Genomic DNA, 24,383 nt, shown 5'->3' with positions numbered 1-24,383 from the left:
TAGGAAATTATACTTTACAGAGAGGGTGGTGGATGCTTGGAATGCGCTCCCAAGAGAGGTAGTTGAGAGGAAAACGGTGACAGAGTTCAAAGAAGCGTGGGATGAACACAGAGGATCTAGAATCAGAAAATAATAGTAAATATTGAACTAAGGCCAGTACTGAACAGACTTGCACAGTCTGTGTCTGTATATGGACGTTTGGGGGAGGATGAGCCGGGGAGGGCTTTAATGACTGGGAGGGTGTACATGGGCTCGAGTCAGTTTTGACGGAGATTTCTGTAGTTGGAACCCAAGCACAGTACCGGGTAGAGCTTTGGATTCTTGCCCAGAAATAGCTAAGAAGAAAAAATTTAAATTGAATCAGGTTGGGCAGACTGGATGGACCATTCGGGACTTTATCTGCCATCATCTACTATGTTACTATATGTTTAAATTTGGCTGTATCTGTTTTAAAGTTTTATTTGGATTAACTCCAACCTAACTCTCTTCCCACTTTGAATTTTTTAATTAAGAATACACGAAAAACTTACTGGTTTATATTTCCATCGGTAAAAGCATGTCGTTATAAGAGATTCTTAGGAAAAACTTTTGCATTTCAGGCTAGTGCAATGAATTCATTTTGAAGGACGCTTTTTCCACAAGCTCAGTCTTATTATTTATTTAGAAAAATTCTTAAAACTTATCTGTTTGATAAATATATGACTTAATTGCTATTTTGTATTTTCTGAGGAATTTTGATATGTTTGTGCAGTTCCTTCTTGCTGTAAACCACCTTGAACTTATGGTTTGGCGGTATATAAGAATAAAAATTATTATTATTAAAAATAGTTTGGCATGTTTTTTTCCAGGAAATATTAGGATGGTAAGTGAGTCGTTTACACATACCTTGGAAGACAGTATTGAAGTAGATATTATAAATGATAATATAAATGAAGGGATATTAGCTGATAGAAGTTGGAAAGAATTCTCTGCAGACCTCAAGTTTACTGAAGAGACTGTCAAAAAAACTTGCAGCTTAGACGTCTGTCTAGCTAAAATGAGTTCCTTCTGGTTTTCTGCTATAGCTGAGAGAGTTATTTTGTGCTTGGAAAAAGATATATATCCAAACACAATATCAACTATTGCGTTGACCCCCTATATTTAAGACTTAAGGAGCAGATTTAACCAAAGCTGAAAATTTCAGACCAGTAGCCAGAATACCATGGCCTGCTAAGTTGTTAGAATTCTGTGTCAACATACAACTTATGGGTTTTCTAAACTTGGCAGCCAAATTCCACAGTTCACAACATGGTTTTCAGACTATACACAGTACAGAAACCTTATTGCTGGAACTAACATCAAAAGTGAAATCCTGTCTAAGTAAAGGTAAACACAGTTCAGTTGCAGTTCGATATCTCTGCTGCATTTGATGCAGTTGACCACTGCTACTACTTCTACTAAAGCTGAATGAACTTGGATTACACAGAATGGCACTAAAGTTGTTTACAGAATTCCTAGGGAATAGGACATATGTAGTAAGAAAGGGCCATAAAAAATCCCAGTTTTGGAACGCCTTCTGTGGGGTACCATAAGGCTCATCACTGTCCCCATCACTATTTAATGTGTATTTAAGAGCCTTGGGTAAGAGATCTACCATTCCCCAAGTTCATGCATTTTTCCTATGCAGATGATATTTTCCTCCTCTATCTAGCCAAAGACTCTTTTGAGGATACAATACAGTACTTAATGATTATCGAAGACTTGAGTACATGGATGCAGAAGAACTTCTTCAAACTTAATAAACTAAAGACCAAGGTACTTTGATTTGGGAATTACAACTCATTGCCACATAAAGACTTACCCCCTCTGCTACAAAACCATGCTAGCGGTTTTTAGTGCAGAGAGCCACGCTGAATGGCCTGCGCTGCTCTCGATGCTCATTGAGTTCCTATGAGCATCGGGAGCAGCGCAGGCCATTCAGCGTGGCTCCCCATGTTAGAAACCACTAGCACGGTTTTGTAGAAGATGGGGCTAGTGTTACTTACACGAAAAGAACTTAAGATTGAAAACACAACACAAGCTCTGGGAGTCATTCTGGACTCTTACCTAACCTTTGAAACCCAGATTGATTCATTGGTAAAGAAATTCTTCTTCAGACTAAGGCAATTAAAAACAATTAGGCCTGTTTTAAACTAGGTTAGTTTTAGGATAATTGTTCAGGCTATTCTACTCCCATACGTAGAAAAAGATTCTCAAAACTCGCCAGTAAAATCCGGCAAGCCAATGTAGTGCTTGTAGTGGAAACAACTTTTATGGCGATTCTCAACATATTAGCATGCAAATTATATTCGCACTATTTGTGCAGAGAATCACCGGTAAAGAGCAGGAGGGTGCCTAGTGATTGCTCAGAAGAGCAATCACCAAGTACAGCTCCTTCTTCCTGTCAAAGCTGCTGTCCCTGCCCCAATCAACTGAGCCACATTTCTCCCAAATCCTGCCAACTCAGCTGATTGACCGGCAGGAGAGTAGCAGAAGGAAATGTTCCCATCGACTTCCCCCCTCTCGCCCATCACTGCCCGCCCCCCCCACCCCCCAACACACTGACCCAAGATCAGCAGGAGGGATGTCCATTCCCTCCTACTCTTGCCACAGGCCATGACAGCCCCCCAACACTCCCAGCAGGAGGGATGACCCACTCCCTCCTGCTGCTGGGTCCGACACCCCCGAACCTTTCAGATATCAGCTGACCAGAGGGAAGCCTACTCCTTCCGCTGGCAGGCCCACCTCTTCAAAATGGGTGGCCTTCCCCTTCCCGGTGGATCCTGGGATGCACAAGGGAGTGGTCTAAAGTGCTGATTGGCCCAGGTGTTTAAGGGCCCTCCTATGAGAAAAGGAAAAGTAGCAAATGTTATAGGTGACTGTCTAAAGGAGACTAAAATATGACATCGTTCGGCACAAACAGTGAGCACATTAACCTTGGTTAAGAGTATGTATTGCACTAATGTTTAATACAGGAATGTTCAACCTTAGTCCTCAAGAGCCACAATCTAGTTACTTTTTCAGCATTTCACAAATTAATATGCATGAGATTATTAGCGTGCACTGCCTCCATTGAATACAAATACATCTCATGCATATTCATTGGAGAAATCCTGAAAACCTGACTTGGCAGGGGCTGAGGTTGGTCACCTCTGTTTTAGATCATCTACTGAATTCCCTGCTATAAATGTCACCGCATGCCACTGGCCCATTTATAGAGCTGCCCCTTAATCTGTTTGAATCCTTCAAATACCTTGAATTCTGAAACATTACAAAATACAATGCCTTGAATGATGCATCTCATTCTTCCCAAACTACTTCACTACTGTGGTCAGTTCATACTCATATACTGTGCCCATTTATACATTTTCCTCTTTAAATGAGTGTTTTAGTAAAAAAGTGTTTTAGTGAAAGAATGTTTTAGTGAAAAAAATAGAGTATCTAACCTTATTTATTTTTCAGGGATTGTGGATCTGGAACTTGCTCTGATGAAGTCAGTGTTTTGTACGCTTGGGCAAGAAACGCACCACCCAAATCATTGCCCAAAGGTAGGTTGTTTTTCATTTTCTTAAGTTTCTACTTTTGTTGTTCACTTGAGAAGATTGATTTCAGGATGTGATTTTTTATTTTTTTTTTAATTTGAAAAAGTGTTTCTTTTACCATATATACTCGAATATAAACTGACCCGAATATAAACCGAGGTAAGCTTTTTCCCCCAAAAGGAGAAGGAAGATTGCATCCTCAGTAAAGTAGTGTGATCAATATTGAGGTTAAGAGTCTCTGTCTTATTCATATTCAATACAACTTGATATGAATTTGTTCTCTGGTTTATATTCTCTATTACCTACCATTACCCCCTCAAGATTAGGATTGGCTTGAATAGTAGAGGCCAAGGGTTTCATCACCAGTGCAAAATGCAATGGGGAGAACTTTCAGCCCTGCCTAGTCCCCATATATAAGGGGAACATAGTTGAGTTTATTCTATTCACTCGCACATGTGCTGTAAGATTAGAGAACCCCCTACTTCTCCTGTTTGTCTGTTTGAGTAGATTGTAAGCTCTACTGAGTAGGGACTGTCTCTTGAATGTTTCAATGTATAGTGCTGCATACATCTAGTAGCGCTTTAGACATGATTAGTAGTAGTAGTAGTAAAGTTAAGAAATCCAATTCCTAAATGATTCATTCAATCCAATAGTCAATACACAATCTAAAATTTGCTGGGAGGAGATCACTTGTAAGAGATCTGAGAGGAAGGGAAGTATCAGGAAGTATCTGGTTTGACAATGAGGAGCTGACAATTGCTCCCACAGTGTCTAATGTCACCAGAGGGCACTGCCCCATTCCCAAGGAAAGTGCTGCCACTACTGGGAGAGAGCAGAAGAGATCATCTGTGAGAGACCTGAGAGATGGGAAAATCTATTGATCTGGGAAAATACCAGGAAGTGTCTGGTTCACCAGTGAGACACAGATCATTGCTACTGCGGCATCTGCCGTCACCAGGAGGGAGATTAGAACTTGGACAGGTGGGAGTTTGGAGTTTTGTTTGCTAGGTAAGGGGGGGGGGGGGAAACAAACAAATAAACCCCACATATTTTTGAGGAAATGGAAGGATTACGATTGGGAGGGTGGTTTTGAGTGGTGGTCTTTTTTTCTGTTTGGGGAAGATTTTTTTGTGTTTTTTTTTTCTTCCTCTTGGGATGGTCTTGGAAGAGGAAGAAGGTCTGATATTTGTGCCTCAATTGTAAAATGTTTTGTGTGAGCGTGTAGCATATTGCATTAAAGTTCATAATTTCCTGAATATCTCATACTAAAAGACTGTCAAATACATCATATATTTGTGAATGGGTATGATTTATCATCTCTTCCCAGCCTCTCCTACAAAATCCTGCCACCACTTACATGCTCAGCTACCTGGCATGCAACTTAGTGAAAATTTTTGGCACCATAAGCTCATGGATCATGAGTTCATCAGAAGTAGCTCATGAATTTTGAAAATTCTAGTTGTCAGCATTTCCAGTGAATAGTATGCCAGGAAGAATGTGTGCCATGCATGCTAGGGGTGGTAGGGTGGGAGAAGGTAGTTGCTGACCTTGTACTAAAAAGCATATCCATACAATCTTCATACTCAGCTTTAATAATTGATGCACAGCAACAGCTTTCTACTTGATCTTATATAACTCATGACCAGCCCTGCAGAAAACACCTTTCCTTTCTGTATTTGCTGTTAGTAATGGTTGGATTGTAGTATTGCTCCAAACTCATTTCCCTGAAAATCTGGCTGATGACATCTATTGATCTGGGGCTTTATAGGGAAATGTTTGATTGTTTCCTTCCATGATCAGTCTCTCCTTTTATCCCATTTCTCCCTGTCTTGGCTGCTGTATGTAGGGAATCTAATTAATGTGTATGCTTTGACTGCATTTTTCAAGTTAGTGATATGTCACTTTCTTGATATCTTTATTGATCATTATGGTTTATATGCCATTTTTCTGTGACCATAGTAACATATAGTTACTATGGTCACAGAAAAATGGCATATAAACCATAATGATCAATAAAGACCATTATGGTTTATATGTCAACTAGTCTTTAAGCCCGTTACATTAACGGGTGCTAGAGTAGATGTCTGTATCTATGGTGTTGTTGTTTTTTTTATTTGTCTCTCTCCCTGGACGCTGTCTGTCTGTCATTCTTTGTGTCTGTGTCTCCCCAGGTCCCCTGTCTGTGCGTCTTTCTTTCTGTCTGTCTCCCTGGCCCCCCCTGCTTGCCAAAGCAGCCCCCTTTCACCTCTCCCCCTGTTGTGCAATGCCTGCCTGCTTCGTGGCCCCCCTTCTGTTCCTCCCTCCCCCCGATTGCTGTCTGCCCCCAGCACAACTCTCCCCCCAAAAGCAGCCCCCTTTCCCCCTGTTGTGCAATGCCTGCCTGCTTCATGGCCCCCCATCTGTTCCTCCCCCCGATTGCTGTCTGGCCCCAGCACAACCCTCCCCCCAAAGCAGCCCTCTTTCCTGCCTGCTCCATAGCCCTTCTTTCTCGCTTCCCCTCCTGTTCTTCCCCTCCCTCCATCCACCCATGGTTGCTTCCACCGCTGCCGCTCCTGTTCAAAGCGGCCTGCTTAGGTTCACAAACGGCTGTAGTGAACCTCGCAGGCCGCTGTCCATATGGTAGCATGTTCCCTCTGACGCAATCGCGTCAGAGGGAACGTGCTCCATGTGGAGAGCGGCCTGCGAGGTTCGCTACAGCTGGCCGCAAACCTCAGCAGTTGATGCGGGAGGGGGGACTCGTGGACATGTTCCCTACCGGACACTGCCACCACCAGCGCTGCTCCGCACCCCCTTCATCTTGCCCTCTGGTGCGCCAAGCCAGCGCATGCGCGTAAGCCACTGGCCATCCGCCTCGGGGGGGGGGAGGAAGAGAGAGAGCGGAGAGGCAGCGACAACAAAGTTAGTGTAAGGGAGACCCAGCGCCTCTTGCACCCTGCATTCTTGTGCCGCCGCAGCTGACATCCGTCTCGGGGGGGGAGGAAGAGAGAGAGCGGAGAGGCGGCAACGGCAAAATTACTGTAATGGAGCACTTTAAGCCGCGCATGCGCACTTGCTATGTGTCGCTACAGCTCACGGAAAACCGGCACACACATAGGAAGTGCGCATGCGCGGCCTAGCGTTTTATTATATTAGATGAGGGATGTAACATAGAGTAACGGAAAATACAACCACTATAAGAATTTTTAAAAATAGAGAACAATAAATTAAACATATCCTTTAAGCAGAAAATTGGTTGTTCCCTGTCTGATTTGTAAAGAAAAGTCAAAGCAAGATGTGTGAGGATTTGGAAGAAAATTCAGTAGTTTGATCCACTGTGGTTCATTTATGGTGTTTTGTGTGTAGAAATAAGAATGGAAAATTAATTTCTACTCTCAATTAAGTTTACACTGGCTTTTACAAAGTTGCAGTAGAGATTTCTACTGCGGGCCAGCAAGGTAAATATTCTGTTTACCTCGCTGGCTTACGGTAGAAACCTCTACCATGGCTTTGTAAAAGGAGCCCTTAATAAATATAAAGAGAGTACTGCAAGAATGATTAAAATTATTTTGTGTGACTCATAAAAACCAAAAAAACAAAGTACCATACTGGGTCAGACCCAGATCCATCATGCCAAAAAAGAATATTTTTTCTGTTTACTAATAGAATTGATGATCATTTATTGAGTTTGATTTGTGTCAGAATTATGTACATGAAGAATTTATCATTGTTCAATGCTAGTTTATTATGTGGCACAGTGATGGATACATACAATTGGTTGCTAGGATTGATGTGCATATTTATAGTCAAATTGTTGTGTGAATGGCTTCATCATTATGGCAGATAAGAATATATCTTTCTGTAGTGAGCATATGTCCCATTAGTTACCATAGTGATATATAAATGTGTAAAAGCCATCTTTATTCTGTGTAGCTAGATACAGATAAATAGCTTTTTTAAATTGCAATTTCTGTTTTGTGTTTTGCTAAGGTGTTGGCTTCAGAGTCGGAGGTGTCGGCAGTAAATATTTTGTGCTCCAGGTACATTATGGAGATAATCGTGCATTCAGTGGTAAGTTCTGCCATATCTTTTGGCATGATTACGAAAGACATAAATATTTTGATGTTTGTGCTCTACACCAGGGCTTGACAAATCTCAGGCACCCAGGATTTTTGTACCAAGATTTTTCTTCCTGCATCTGCTGGGCTGCAAATACCTGGAGGGTGACAGACTCTATAGCAGGGATAGCACAGAAACAGAGAAAATTGAAGGCAGATAAAGACCATATGGCTATCTAGTCTGCCTAACCATTCCTTCTACTATCCTTTCTTCTTCCTCTGAGATTCAACATACTTATCCCAAGCTTTCTTGAATTCAGATAACACTTTACCAGTGTTCTCCCCAGAAATTTTTTCAGCCGGGTGGCATGAAAAAGTAGCCGGGTGGGGCGGGATGAGGAAATTTGGTGGTGGGGAAAATTAACCCCCTCTTTTACTAAGGTGCGCTAGCATTTTTAGTGCGCGCAAACCCCTGCGCTACGTGGGAAAACTAACACCAGCTCAATGCTGGCGTTAGCATCTAGCGCGCGTGGCAGTTCCTATGCGCGCTAAGCGCATGCTAAAACCACTATTGTAACTTAGTAAAAGGAGCCCTAAATGTGTACTATTTTTATTAGTTAATTATTATTATTATTTTCCAATGCTCAATATGACTTCCTTTTTTAAGGTTTGACATTTGTGCCAGAATATTTTTACTAAATTTAAGAAGTATTTGCCCTTTTTCAAATGGTATAGAGGTTAAAAAAAAGGACAGGCGTTAATTAAGTCATTAGGTTCAATCTAGCCATTTATTTCTGCATGAATTTAAACAACTAAAAAAAAAGATAAATATAGCTCATCCAAGAAATGGCTCTACAGCAGGAGTGCCCACACTTTTTGGGCTTGCGAGCTACTTTTAAAATGACCAAGTCAAAATGATCTACCAACAATAAAATTAAAAAAAAAACACAAAGCACACTGTACGCAGAGAAAATGTTAATTATCATTTATATTCCGCAGGTTTTCAAAGAGGTCAAGGCAGACAATTCTACCTCAGGAACAACTATACAAAAATAGACAAATATACCCCCTCCCTTTTTACTAAACCGCAATAGCGGTTTTTAGAGCAGGGAGATGCACTGAATGCCCTGTGCTGCTCTCGATGCTCATAGGCTCCCTGCGCTAAAAACTGCTATTGCGGTTTAGTAAAAGGGGGCCATAGTGCAAAATATAGACAGCAGATATAAATTCTCTAAACAGACACATTTTGATCACTAAACTGAAAATAAAATCATTTTTCCTACCTTTTTGTCTGGTGATTTCATGAGTCTCTGTTTGCACTTCCTTCTTCTGACTATAAATCCAATATTTTTTCTTTCTGCCCCTCCCCTTTTCTTTCTGTCTCTCTTTCTTCCTCTCTCCTCCTGCCCCCCCAAGCCATCGCGCCAATTTCTCCACTTCCCCGATTCTTTCCCTACCCCTTAAGCCACCATGCCGATTTCTCCCTGCTTCCAAGAGCCAGGCCAGGAATGTACAAGCGCTGGACTCACTAGATTTCAACTCTTTTGTCAATTCTGACGGCGGAGAGGAAGTTCCAGGCCAGCCAGGCAGCGATTGGCTGGCCCAGAACTTTCTCTCTGATGTCAGAATTGACGTCAGAAGTGAAGTCTTGTGAGTCCGGCGCTTCTACATGCCTGTGCTGGCTCAGGGAGGCAGGAAGGAAAAGATTGCCAAGGCAACGCGATCGACTCACATTGCCTTTGCGATCTACTGGCCATTTCGGGCCCTAGGCCTGTGTCCTTTAATCTGGCCCTGCTTCCCCCCCATATGCCCTGACATCTCTCTCTTCCACTCCATGGTATGGTATCTCCTTTCCCTCTCTCCCTCCCATGGTCTTTGCATCTCTTTTCTTCTTTTCCTGATCTTCCTTCTCCCTCCTTCCCTCTCTCCCCCCAATTAGGTGCAGCAGTATTTCTCTTCCCCCCTCCCCCCATTGGGTACAGCAGTATCATCAGCATTTCTCTTCCCCCCCCAATCGGGTACAGCAGAAGCAGCATTTCTCTTCCCCCTCCCCCCTAATTGGGTGCAGCAGCATGACTCTTCCCCCTCCCCATATTGGGTACAGCAGCAGCAGCATCATCAGCATTTCTCTTAACCCCCCAATTGAGTACAGCAGAAGCACCAGCATTTCTCTTCCCCCTCCCCCTCTAATTGGGTACAGCAGCATTTCTCCTCCCATTCCCCCCTCCCCCCATCTCACACACCCGGCAGATTCGCTACAGACAAAGGCAAGTTGCAAGTTTCCCTTGGTCGCTGACCTATCTCCCAAAGGGCAGCGACAGGGAAGCTTACAACTTGCTGCTTTTGCTTACTTCGGGCCTTTCTCGTTGCCGGGTCCTGCCTTCGCGGAAACAGAAAGTAGGCAGGACCCGGCAACGAGAAAGGCCTGAAGTAAGCAAGAGCAAGTAAGCTTCCCTCCATGGCTGGTCTATCTCCCGCATGCTCCGGGGCTCTAATGGTCCGTGCTGGCTTCTCTTCTCTAACCCCCCCCCCCCCGAAGTAACTACTGGTTTCGGAGGGAAGCCGGGTTCGATTCGCTTGCTAGGGGGTTTTTTGTTTAAAGTCCGGCGGGTCTTTCCGCGGCTCTTCAGGCTGCGCATTAAGCAGTGGTGGCAGCAGGATTTGGCAGATGACAGCCGGGTGGCCTGGGCGTTGCGCCCGGCTGAAAAGCGCTGGGGAGAACACTTCTTTACGTCTCCACCACCTCCATCGGGTAGCCATTCTAAGCATTCACTACTCTTTCCATATAATACTATTTTCTGATGTTATTTCTATCCCCTTTCATCGTCATTCTATGCCCTCTCATTCCAAAGTTTCCTTTCAGTTGAAAGTCTCGCCTCATGCACAATTAGGCCACATAAAGGCGTTTTTATACCTGTCAGATTGCCCCTTTCCCACCTTTCCTCCTAAGTATACATATTAAAAACTTTGTCTGTTTCCATATGCTTTATGATGAAGAACGCTGACCATTTTATTAGCCGTTCTATATCGACTCCATCCTGTTTATATATTTTTTTGAAGGTGTGGTCTCCAGAATTGTACCCAGTATTCTAAATACAGGAGCATCATTGATTCTTTATTTTACTGGCCATTTCTCTCCCTGTGCACCCAAGAATCCTTCTAGCTTTCACTGTCGCCTTTTCAACCTGCTTGGTCGCTTTAAGATAATCACATACTTTCACACTCAAGTCCCGTTCATCTTTCATGCACAAAATTTCTTCACCCCCCTAATTTTTTTTTACCGCTATTTAAAAGAGCTCTTCTGCAGAATCGGGATGTCATAACATGAGCATTGGGCAAAAAAAGTTTGACCTCTGAGGGAATATATGGTGGTTGGAAGAATCAATGAACCTTTGGTAGCAAGAGATAGAATCATATTGCCACCACTACATTTAAAGCTAGACCCAAAGAAACAATTTATAAAGGCTTTGAATAAAGACAGTTAGTGCATTGAATACATAGCACCATAGGCGTTGGAACAGGGGAGGGGGGACAGGGGCCATAGCCTCCCCAAAAATTGCCTGGCATTAGGGGGGAGCAAACAGGGCAGCTGCTCTATCTCCCACTGTAGCCTGCAAACGACTTCACCCGTGCTCCGGGGCTCTAACACTGTGCTTGCCGGCTTCCCGACCCTTCTCCGAAACCGGAAGGTACGTCATTAGGGGGGAGGGAGGAGAAGCGAATCCGGAAAGCACAGTGTTAGAGCCCCAGAACATGGGTGAAGTCACTTGCTGGCTACGGCCTGGAGATAAGGCAGGGAGGGAAGCGTACAACTCGCTGCTCCTGCTTGCTTCGGGTCTTCCTCACTGCTGGGTCCTGCCTTCACGGAAACTGAAAGTAGGTGATCTGGCAGCGAGGAAGGCCCGAAGCAAGCAGGAGCAGCGAGTTGTGAATGCTTGGTAACTAACTAATATGAGAGATTTAGGGAAATAAAAATATATGTGCTCATTGTGAAGGTATATTCTCCTTGTATTTTTTTGTTTTTTGTTTTTGCTTCCCTCCCCATCCTACATATCTAATATGATATATACCGTATTTTTTGCTCCATAAGATGCACTTTTTTCCCCAAAAAAAGTGGGTGGAAATAAGGGTGCATCTTATGAAGTGAATATAACCACCGCCACTCCTCCCTCCCACCGGTATCTTTAAATCAGACATGTCAGGCCTGCGGGCCTGCCGTTCCTTTCCTCCCTCCATCAGGTGCAGCGCAGCTCCGCCAATGTTAAAAGGAGCCGCATCGAAATCAGAGCCCTGCTGCTGCCATAGCATGTTCCCTCTGCCACAGTCCCGTACGTCAGAGGAGGGGCAGGACCACGGCAGAGGGAACATGCTAAGGTGTCGGCAGGGCTGTTTAGAGGCAGCAGAGAAGGCTGTTTAGGTGGACGTAAGTCCTCTGAGAGTCTGAAGAAGCTTTTCATTTAGATTTTTGCTATGAGTGAGTAGAAGGTCCTGGCTTAGAAGCCGTGAAATTGGTATATGATTCCTTGTGGTACAGGGCAGAGGTTGGGGAGGATCGCGAGGCTGAAGCTTGGTCCTTCACAGCCTTCCCTGACTGTTGAGGCTGTTTCTTTCGTTGAACGGACCTTGAGTCAGATGTGTTCTGCAGCATAGTTGAGGCGGGAGGAGAAGGTGTAGCGATCCTGTTTGCCTCTACTGACTTCAAAGGTTTCCCTCCAGTCTTCGCTGACGTCTTTTGATCTGTGAACAGCAGGGAACTGCGGTGCACATCCCCTAAAAGTACTGAAACAGGGCCCTAAGAGGAGAGAATGTGAATGGACGTTGGCGGTTGCGACACAGCCATATGAGCTCCGATTTCATTGCGGCTCCTTTTCACATTGGCGGAGCTGCGCTGCACCTGATGGCTGCACCTGGAGATGGTTGTCCAGTTGATTGGTGTCTGAGTGTCATGATTGGATTGGCCTTATTCGTTGCCTGCCTTCTTCCTGGATGGTTGTTTTCGGCTGTTGGGCCCCTTTTTGGCCTCTGGCCCTCTCCTGCCTCCTATTTCATATCGCTGGGGGAGGTGCCTGTCTTCAGCTGCCGGGATGGAGGGAGCGAAGGGAAGAAGAAAGAAGTAGACCCTGGCAAGTGAGTTATCAGAAGACAACCAGAGCCTGGGACCACAACATGATTTGAATAATGACCAGACAACAAAAGGTAGAAAAACTGACTTTATTTTTTGTTTTGTTATTACAATATGTCAGATTTGAAATGTGTATCCTGCCAAGGCTGGTGTTAGACAGGGAGGGGAGGGGGGGGACAGAGTACAGAGCCTGGCAGGAAGTGAGAGGGGCTAGATGCAGAACCTGGTATATGTTAGTACACAAGTCAGAATGGTTTTTTTTCTTGGAGGATGTGTCTAATGGACCGAAAAATACGGTAAGCGTTAGATTGCTATAGCGCTGTTCTGAAAGTAGCTGCTTGGGAAAATATCTTTGCTGCGGTGTAATCTTTGTAAGAAAAGGTAAAGCCGATAGCATGGGTGGAGGGTGGGATTTCTGTTAGCCTACCGGAGTTGGTGCATCAGGCCCGTACCTTTTTAACACCCCCCGCCCCGTCCTATCTTTTAAAACACACACACACCCCGCCCTGTCATACTTTTTAAAAACATAGCGATTCCCGCGAGAACTGACAGCAGCCATTCAGGAAGTTACATAGATCCAGGCAGCAACGCGGAAAGCTGGCTTCTGCCCGTGCCAATACACACTGGTCTACCAGTGATACCAGTGTTTTTAAAAAGTAGGGCAGGGTGTGTGGGGGGCTGTTTTTAAAGATACAATGGGGCGGGGGATGTTTTAAAAAGTTATAGGAGGGATTTTAAAAGGTACTGGGGGAACAGGGTGCAGAGCCTGGCAAGGAGTGTGGGGTTGGGTGCAGAGCCTGGCAGGGAGTGAGGGGGGCTGGGTGCAGATCCTAGGTTCAGAATGTTTTTTTTCTTGTTTTGCTCCTCTAAATCTAAGGTGCGTCTTATGGTCAGGTACATCTTATGGAGTGAAAAATATGGTATTTACATAAGTAAGATCAAGAATGTTATAATATTGGTCCAAGAAGTGACCGACCTCACCTTGAGTATTGCATTCAGTTCTGATTACCATATCTCAAGAAAGATATAGCAGAACTAGAAAAGGTTCAAAGACCAAAATGATAAAGGGGATGGAACTCTCTCTTATGAGGAAATGGGCTGGGAAGGGCTTCGATGGCTGAGATGGTTAAGATGGCCTGGAGTAAGCTTCGATGGAGACTGTTAGGGCTGTTCAGCTTGGAAAAGAGACACCTGAGGGGAGATAATGATAAAGGTCTACAAAATTCTGATTGGTATAGAATGAGTAAAAGTGAATTGAATTTTTACTCTTTCAAGGCTAGGGGGACACTCAATGAAGTTACGTGGAAATACCTTTAAAATAAATATGAAGAAATATATTTTTGCTCAATGAATAGTTAAGCTCTGTAACTTGTTGCCAGAGGATGCTGTAACAGCAGTTAGTGTATCTGGGTTTAAAAAGGGTTTGGACAAGTTCCTGGAGGAAACATTCATAGTTTGCTATTGAGACAGACGTGGCATGGGGGAAGCCACTGCTTGCCCTGGTTTGGTAACATGAAACATTGCTACTATTTGGGTTTCTTCCAGGTACTTGTGACCTGACTTGCCCATTTGTTGGAAATAGGATACTGGGCTAGATGGACCATTGATCTACTCCTGTATGGCTGCTCTTATGAAACTGATTTCTGCACATATACCACAGAATTGTTGAAGAATGCAAGAACGTGGGACACAGAATTTTTTAACTCAGGAAAACTGAGTGCTCTGGATATACTGTTGCCAGAAAATCAATTAGTTCTAAAGCTCTTTGTCCATCTACGCAATAAGCATTGCTTTAAAGATGTGCCTTATTTTACCTCCTCCTAAATGAATATTGCATCCTAGTTCCATTTAGACTGCCTTTTTAAAAGATCAGTATAATTTAATTTGCAACCCCCATGCTGATATAGGGTATCTCTATTTTGATAATGGTTATTAGTCTGAGATGAAGAAAAGTTTAATTATTAAGGAGGCCAGCGTGTGCATGCAGGAACTCTGTATTCAGCAGCTTTCCTTCTACATGCATTTATTGCCCTATGCCTGGTTTATGAAGCACAGTTGTTTTGCACTGTTGAAGACTTATCTATGCTTATCTAAAGTTGAGATTTCATCTTTTGGAGTATGAAATGATCTTTTCTCTGAAGAAGTGGAGACTGCTTAATCAGAAGAATACCAAAGAAAAGGGGAAGGGGGTTCCCATTAAGAGTTCGGAATAACACAAAAGGAAAAGGGGTGAACATATGTCATAAATCCACCAAGAATGTATCAAAAAGCCCAAAGACAATATGATGAAACCTTCCGCCCAATGTACGGCAGTGGCCAAAAAAGCAAACAGGATGCTGGGAATTATTAAAAAAGGGGTGAACATATGTCATAAATCCACCAAGAATGTATCAAAAAGCCAAAAGACAATATGATGAAATCTTCAAAAGACAATATGATGAAACCTTCCGCCCAATGTACGGCAGTGGCCAAAAAAGCAAACAGGATGCTGGGAATTATTAAAAAAGGGGTGAACGTATGTCATAAATCCACCAAGAATGTATCAAAAAGCCAAAAGACAATATGATGAAATCTTCAAAAGACAATATGATGAAACCTTCCGCCCAATGTACGGCAGTGGCCAAAAAAGCAAACAGGATTCTGGGAATTATTAAAAAAGGTATGATTAACAAGACTAAGAATGTCATAATGCCCTTTTATTGCTCCATGGTGCGACCTCATTTGGTGTATTGCGTTCAGTTCTGGTCTCCTTATCTCAAGAAAGATATAGTAGCGCTAGAAAAGGTTCAAAGAAGAATGACCAAGATGGTAGTAAAGGGAATGGAACTCTTCTCATATGAGGAAAGACTAAAATGGTTAGAGCTCTTCAGCTTGAAAAAGAGACAGCTGAGGGGATATATGATTGAAGTCTACAAAATCCTGAGTGGAGTAGAACGGGTACAAGTGGATCAATTTTTCACTCCATCAAAATTTACAAAGTCTTGGAGACACTCAATGAAGTTACAGGGAAATACTCTTAAAACCAATAGGAGGAAATTTTTTTTCATTCAGAGAATAGTTAAGCTCTGGAACGCGTTGCCAGAGAAGGTTTTAAGAGTGGATAGCATAGCTGGTTTTAAGAAAGGTTTCGATAAGTTCCTGGAGGAAAAGTCCATAGTATGTTATTGAGAAAGACATGGGGAAGCCACTGCTTGCCCTGTATTGGTAGCATGAAATATTGCTACACCTTGGGTTTTGGCCAGGTACTAGTGACCTGGATTGGTCACTGTGAGAATGGGCTACTGGGCTTGATGGACCATTGGTCTGACCCAGTAAGGCTATTCTTATGTTCTTATGTTAAACAAGAAAAGATCTGCAAGGGTCGGTGATAGGTCCCAAACAAATTAGTTATATAAAAACTGAGGGTTTGTAAGCAATTATCCAAGAAAGAGACTTCACACGGTGCCATGTTTCAGCGTGCTTGCCTGCATCAGGGGTTACAGCTTTCTAAAGGAATTTGAGCACACCTGTAAATCCTCAGAGTATTGTTACAAAATATACCATACCATATTGTTTCTTATACCCCACAAATGTCAACTGGGAATCATTTCTGCTTATATAAGATTAATAAAGTTAGCAACATAGACATTATGAATCATAGCAAGACTATAATGAAAACAGATATGTTTTTAGCACCTTCCTAAATTGAAGATAGGAGATCTGACATAAGCAATTCGTGAGGAAGTCCCGAATTTTGGTTGCCTTGAAACTTAATGGTGGATTTGAAGAGTGATTTCCTTCGATCTTGACTTGGAGAGGGAAGAGGTAATTTATAGCGTTGAGTCATTCTTGAGTTATAGGAGTGTGAAACTTGAATGTCTGAAGTTAGCCCAGTTGAGGTTTCTCCATATATAGCCCTGTGAATCATACATGCAATTTTAAATTAAATTCTATATGTGATTGGCAGTCTGTAGTTCTATCAACAGCGAACTGGCCCTCTCAAATTGGACCTTATGGAAAATCAGTCTAGCTGCTGGGTTCTGGAGTAGCTGCAACCTCTGGAGTCCTTTCTTTGAGATGTTGCAATATAAAGAGTTGCAATAATCTAGATATGGAAGTAGAACTGCTTGAGTCACTGTCCAAAAACTAGTCGGGCTCAGGACTGATCTTATCGTCCTCAATGGCCTGAACCTGAAGAAAAAATCTTTTGAACAGTGAGATAATGTGCTCACCCATGGTGAGATTGGAATCTAGAATTACTCATAATACTTTTGACGTTTTATTAATCATGAGCTTCTCACCTGAGGATAGGGTTAACTCTAAATGAGGTATTGAGTTGTGATCATCAAACCATAGCACCTTTGTCTTCTACTTGTTTAAGGAAGTTCTGCTGTGACCATGTACTTAGATCCTCAATCAGAATACATATGTGTTGCAATGTATCCATGAAGGAGTCGTTGTCTATACAGAGGAGAAAGATCATCTGCATAAGAAAAAGTATAGACGTGTGTGGAAGAGAACCGCCTGCCCAAGGCATTCATGCATATATTGAACGGTGATGGCAAAAGGGTGGAGCCTTGTGGAACCCCACAGAAGGCATCCCAGGTTTGAAATTTCTTATGATATTTCCTCACTGCATATGTTCTCTTGCTAAGGTATTCTGTGAGCCATTTCAACACTAACCCACACATTCCTAGTTCTAGTTTTAAAAGTAGTAATGAGTGATCTACTGTATCAAATAAGAAAATAAGCAATGCCTCCGCTGGGTCAGACCTGAGGTCTATCGTGCCCAGCAGTCCGCTCACGCGATGGCCCAACAGGTCCAGGACCTGTGCAGTAATCCTCTATCTATACCCCTCTATCCCTTTTTCCAGGAGGAAATTGCCCAATCCTTTCTTAAACCACAGTACCGTTCTCTGCCCTATTACATCCAATGGAAGCGCATTCCAGGTGTCCACCACACGTTGGATAAAGAAGAACTTCATGGCATTTGTTTTGAATCTGTCTCCTTTCAACTTATCCGAGTGCCCTCTTGTTCTTTTATTTTTTGAAAGTTTGAAGATAGGTCTTTGCTGTTGATGTTAAGTCTAGAAGAAGGGATTCAGTACTGTGCATTGAACTAAAGCCATGTTGAAAGCTACGATAGCTGTCTACCAGGCTTAGAAATTAACTGGACCACTGAGGGCTTTATCTGATATCCAGAAGTTTAAAAAAAAAATTTAAAACTACATTGTTTCTAGAAGCATTTTAATAAGAGATATGTTGTTTACTGCTAGTTTTAAAATAAATGGTATTGTGAGGATCGATGCAATCTGGGTTTTAAGATGTAACTATTGCACTTGTAATTTAAGATATTTATATAAAACCTGTCTGTTTTATTTTATGTAACTTTTGTAATGCCGCTTAGGAATAAGTGGTTGATAAATTTTTTAAATAAATAAATAAAATTCAGAAAGTTGTATATTAACATATAATTACATAAGAATTGCTGCTGTTGGGTCAGATCAGTGGTCCATTGTGCCCAGCAGTCCGCTCACGCGGCGGCCCTTGGTCAAAGACCCGCTTAGCTAACCATAATATAAAATATCTGCAAGAACCTTTTTTATTTTTCACAAGCACTCTGATCAGAGTCAGTTTGCAACCTATCATTGACCCTTGCAGACCGTTTCTTGTTTTATGTTGTTAAAATGTCAGCTTCTTGATACATTCTTGGTGGCTCTTCCAATATATATATATATATATAAATATATATATATTTAGTTAGTTAGTTTTATATCCCATCCTCCCAAGGGAGCTCAGAATGGGTTACAAGTTTACATACATATTAAAGTGTTTTTATGCATGTGTTGGCAAACATGGCATGGCAGGACATTGTCTGATGGGGATGGCAAAATGGTCAACAAAGCATGGGAAAACATAACATGGTATGGTGAGACATAGCATGATGATATATATTTGGATATATTTGGTGATATATGCTATTGGCCCATCCCTACTCTTTTTGTGTTGATGATTATGTAATCAATAAAAGAATGAATGCTTTTTATTTGTGGGGAGTGGGGTGGGGGGTTCCAATAAATTATCGTCTTTTCCTAATGTTGATAGTGACATCCATTTAATGAGGAAACTCACATTGGGCACATACCTAGTAAACATTTGAAAATAAACTTTGTGTTGACGTTATTGAGTTCTCTTTGTCTCATTGGGGGTAGTAGTCATTAGGCTGTTAGGAATGAGCACCAAAGGCAGTAGCGCAGAGCAATTTTCTACAGGATATTTTGAATGTATGTTTGCTTTCATATGAGATCTGCATGCAGTCTACATTTCCCTTAGCTTTTGCAGAAGCTTCACTTCTTCACATTCTTCCTCTATCTCCCTTCATGTTGTCCTTCTTAATAGACAATCACCCTCTTTTAACCCTGCCCAGGCTGAACTCACAGCTTTGGAATATGCAGCTCTTTTTCCTTTGCTTCTACTCTTAATGTGACTGTAACCTACCCCCTTCCCCAATAGCCTCTTCCTTCTTTTCACTCACTCTGCAGGAAACACACTAGACTTCATTTACTTCACCCTTTCTCTCCTTGGGGTTTCCATTACCCCCTGTCTAGTGGTACTGTGGTCAAATCACTTTTTGTTTCCTTTCTATTACTGTGCCACCCTCTTCCCAAGCACATCCAGCATCATGCCATCCGTCTTACCTGCCTGCAACATTTCTGATTCATCGTTAAACTCACCTCATTGTGACTTTGCCCTTCTTCCTCTTCCTTCCTCCTTTCCCGCTCTCCTTGCAGGTGTCTTCCACTCATCTCTCCATCTCCTGCTTGATACTTACACCCCTCCTTCTTCCTCATCTCACCTTCACCTTCCCCTTCCCCCACCCCCATCCCGGTTTCCCCTGAAGCTTCCATCTACTTTACACACATTTACTCTAGGCTAAACGGCTATGACACAAGCACTGCTCACAGGATTTCCTTAGTCTTTTTCATGCACAACATCATTTTGCCAGAAGGTATGCTATGCCAAGCTTAAACACATTAGACATTGTATCTTGGTCTTTATTAATCGTCTACAAGCTGCTTACCTATAAAAACTCTCACCCATACAGTCTCTTCGGCATATGACTTCTTGTTTCTCCCTCTTGTTTCCCTGGCTGATTTTTGACTCAGTAATTCCTAGATCAAAGTTCCCCTGAAGGATGACCTTTATCAGTGTTCTCCTTTGGGAAGCCACTAGTGTTGGAGATTCTGATGATGTCCCTCACAAACTGAGAATGGCCTCTGAGGGTTTTGAAACAGATCCTTTGAGGTGGCAGGGTTACCACTTTAAATTTTGCATTGCCTTTTGTAGGAGTATACTGTATATTCTTTCCAAGCTTATGAATGATCAGAAACTGTTGCACTGTAAGAAACCAAAACTTTTCTTCCCTTTGTTATCTGTAACTGAGTTCAGTGTTACAGCTGCCTGTGCTGGCTTTGGAAACTCCCCTCCCCCCTCCCTGCCAGTATGAAGCTGATGTCATGTATAAGAAATGAAACTTTGCTTTCTAAAGAAACAAAACTTAGCTTTCTTCCACATATGGCTATACACGGAAACTGACTTGTAACTAGTTGTGATTGCGCATGTACAAGAAGACTATAAATATATGCACCTGGACACTAAATAAATGGACACTTCTTTAGATACACAACTGTTTGCATGAGTGTGTGTTTTCTTTCTAAGGAGTGTCCCCAGATGCATCTGACTTAACAGACGGCAGAGAGTGTGAGGCAGTATTGGGACCAGACCCTTTTCACCTATCATGGGGAAATGGAATGAATTATGTCAGTTTGAAAGTGGCCCCCACAATATTAGGTGGTAAGGGTTAAGTGAAAGGCGTACTGACAAACGCCCGGTCCCAGGTTCAGTTCCTTCACAGAAGTTTCATTAGGGATAGAATCAAATAAGAAGCACAGCCAGGGGTGATTATATAAAGAATATATTATAGAAATAGTCTTACAGAAAAGTAATATTTATAAGCATTACAATTAAGCAGAGAGCAAGCAGTCTCACTGCCTTACGGAGGTCAGAGGCAGAGAGGGACATAGAAGCTTGCAGAAGAGCCAAGAGATAGCTCCATAGGAAAAGAGAGAGAGAGAGCTTGTGTGTTGCAGAGAGCAGGCTTTTATACCTTGGAATCTTATTCTGAATAGAGAAAATATTGTATCCCCCAGTATCTTTCTGTTTAGAATTTGTAAACTGTTTGAGACAATGGTTAATTTAATTAACAAAGGAGGGTGAGAAACCTGATGGGATTAAGTCTCTGGCTTGATCTGTGCACCATTGTCCTAAGCACCCTCTTAATCAGACATTAACACCTTTTAGCTAGCCATGATTCAAGCAGGGCTACTTGAAACTTAAAATATATCAATCAGGGCTACTTAAAACAGTTTCCCTGCACTAAGGGTCTATCTGCCTTCCCATGCCAGGGTCAGATTGATATAATCTCCCAGAGGCCTCTAGGCTGACATCTCCCATAATTTTTTTATTTTTATTTTTATTCTTTGAAATGAGGGCAAGCTTGTGGTACCCTCACTTACCTCCAACAGTACGTCCCCTGTCTTGCAGAATCTCCAAGCTATGAAGATAGGTTGTAAACAGTTCCCATTACGAGTTCAAACCTCTGTCTTAGGTCGTATAGGCCATAATCTGGGCGGGGATCCCAGTATGCCTATATCTTACCCGTCGTTGAGCGAGTGAACGTACATAAGGGGTGTAGCTTTTTCAGGAGGTTCAAGTATAAAGGTACCAAGATGTCATAAGAGAGAGTATCTGAGTATGGGATATGGGATAATATTATATCTGACCCTGGTAATGGTAATGCAATAGGCCATGCCAAATTAAAACCAAATTAGGACCAAATTAGCAAGTGTCAGAAAAGATACTGGAAATACATGTATAACTGCCTTAAAAGTTAGAAGGAAGCTTGTATGATAAGCGTTGTAAAGAAATGTACATGTGTTTCACTTTACAGCAAAGAAAAAGCATAATAATACATAACAAAATTTGTACAATAATTAAGATAATGATAGGGTGAATTAAAACATTAAATACGTGGTTTGCAGTGGGCGAATACCCAAAGAAAAGTTCCCAAACTGAGACATGAACGTCTCGTAGCAAATTTTCTACAGTTTGTGCAATCTGTCCATTTTCAAAAGTGATAGTATGATTCACTTCTTTGGAGGTTTTCTTAAGTTGTTCAATGTAAGTATGGAGTTCAGTAAAGTTCAGCAGCTTGTGGAATGTCTCATTCCCCATTCCAAGAGGTAGTGGATGTACAGCATAAGAAATAAAGTCTGGAATGTCCATAGAATAGGTTAAATAGGAGGAATTGTACAGCAAAGCGTTCTTAGGAAGGTGGCTATATCCGATGAACAGGAAACATTGTGTACAGCATGTGTGGAAAAGTCTTTGCAGTTAGGGTGCATGAAGATGAATTAGTCCAGCAGGAACCGGCAGTCTCTTTAAACTGGTGAGATGCATGCTTGAAGTGAAATGATGTCTGCACAGGATCTGATGTTTGCACAGGATCAGTCAAGTCACTGGAAACTGGTGGTGTTCGCCCTTGATATGAAATGATGTCTGTGCATACAGGGAGGGATTTGAAAAGAGTCCCGATATCATTCAGCAGCTGTACTCCAGTGTGATCCAAATAAGAGATAGAAAATGGAAGAGAAAACATGTTGCCTGTACTGAATGCATAGAGAGAGAGAGAGACTAGTTGCCTGTACTGAATGTGGCAACATGTAGTTATGGCAAAAGACAGACAATAATCAGGTACTTAAGGTTCTTAATCAGACCTTCCAAAAAGATATGTTTTTGTGTGCTGCATATAACTTATGGCAATTCAGAGAAACCATAATTCTGTACTGAATGTATATATAAAAAAATTATGTCAGAAATGTGTACTGAATCTAATGAGCATAGAATAAACATGGTATAGATATAGAATAAAACCTTTTCTTAAAAATATAACCCCTAACTAAGCTACATTTAGCATATGCAAATTATAGGGAAAAAAGTACATTGTGCAATTGGGCTAGTTAAAAAAAAAAATTGGGGAAAAGAGCTCTAGAAATGGCCAATGTTATGTATCCTGGGGTACCCCCTAAACTAAAACAAATAGACAAAAGACAGACCACATAGCACAGACAACATAAAACACAAATTTTGAGGCGTCGGCATTATTCTTCCATCTGTCAAGTGTTCAGGGCTGAATTTAACTCTGCAAATAAACACATTGAGTAGTACAAATAATGCATATCATAACCATCTCATATTCAGAAAAGGCATAAAGCTAATATCTTCTTTGGAACATCTTTATCTCTGCAGTGATAAAGAGGAACCTTGGAAAACACTAGAAATATCTTTGTGCCAAAATTGGTCTGGGATGGCTATATTCGAACTGCTGCTAGGAAAAAGAAAAAAACATTTTAAATTAGCAGCAACCTCAAGGTCACTTAGAGCAAACTTTGTCCATGTTCCATTCAGGCCGACCTGGACCACATGTCTGCCACCTGGGTCCCACTGCACTCGGAGGAGTGGGCACTGCGGTGCAGAAGTCAGGTGCAGGCTAGATTTGTCTTCTTTTGTCTGCACAGTTGTGTCCTGGCATTCAGAGGCAAGGGGCAAATTCCGAAAATCATTAATCATGTCTAGGACAGAGAAAAATGCACATTTAGGGTTAAATTTCACAGTAATGTCAGAGCAAGAGGCAGCCACTGGCACTACAGGCTTTGAAATCTTAGTTAGAGCCTGAGAGTGTAGAGTGAACCTAACAGAGCCCTCTGATTTAGCAAATGACCCAGTTGGAGAGCCACATGCTAAAGAGATAGGTCCACTCAGACCCCTCTCCTCCATCTTAGGCACCAGTTCTGTTGCTGGAGGAAGTACTGGTTGCTGTGTTTGTGGTGCAGGATCTTTGCCCTCAAACAAAATTTCTGTGTACCTTTTCCCACAATCTTGTGCCCAAACTGAAAGATCTGCAGCCTCTGAGTGAGTTACACTATGATCATGCTGCAGCACTGGCAGGCAACATTGTGTGGCTAACTGCACAGGAATAACCTCATGAACCAAAGGTTTAGAAGCATTTAGAATTCCTGTACCTAATGCAAGACCAGTCACCTCAACTATTTCTTTGCCTGTATTCTCACTCGTGCTGGCAGTAGTTTCTACAATGTTTTTCATTAGTTTCTTTTGTGGGATAGACACACACTTTGAAGCTTTGTCATTTAGACCCTGAATCTCAAAAATTTCCATATTTTTCTGATCTCCAGTAGGAGGCGCTCTATCTGTAAAACTGATTCTAGCCCCTGTTTCAATCAAAATTAATGTATCCTGACCCTCTATGGTAGTATTAACCTTGGGGCTGTTGGAAGTGTCCAAAATCAAAGGTGTAACATAACTCAAGCTGAATTCTGAGTCTGACATCTTTCCCTTATCCTGCGTCTCCAAAAGTGAGTCCACAGGTAAGCGAAAGGAGTCTGGCTGGGCTGTGAAGGCCTGAGTCACCTTGGCATTCGGACAAAGAGAGTCAGGACATCCCTATGGACTAGCACTGTTTTTCCTGGCTGTCAAATCACTTTTTACTCTGTCCAATTCTATCTGCATTGTGTGACGATCCTGTTCCCATTTCCTTTTCTCTTTTTCTAA

The 24,383-nt window shown here is 42.2% G+C and overlaps 1 protein-coding gene across 5 annotated transcripts in view; it reads left to right on the top strand.

The window, feature by feature from the left end:
* Positions 1 to 24,383, top strand: part of PAM (peptidylglycine alpha-amidating monooxygenase) — a 616,313-nt gene that overhangs the window by 266,678 nt on the left and 325,252 nt on the right. For all 5 annotated transcript variants that reach the window (XM_033929183.1, XM_033929181.1, XM_033929180.1 and 2 more), the window contains 2 exons: positions 3,481 to 3,566; positions 7,527 to 7,607. In XM_033929183.1, coding sequence (XP_033785074.1) covers positions 3,481 to 3,566; positions 7,527 to 7,607 — 167 coding nt within the window. The remainder of the gene's footprint in view (positions 1 to 3,480; positions 3,567 to 7,526; positions 7,608 to 24,383) is intronic.

Source organism: Geotrypetes seraphini, chromosome 1 (assembly GCF_902459505.1).
Source record: "Geotrypetes seraphini chromosome 1, aGeoSer1.1, whole genome shotgun sequence".
Lineage (NCBI taxonomy): Eukaryota > Metazoa > Chordata > Amphibia > Gymnophiona > Dermophiidae > Geotrypetes > Geotrypetes seraphini.
This window is presented reverse-complemented; position numbering and strand designations above follow the sequence as displayed.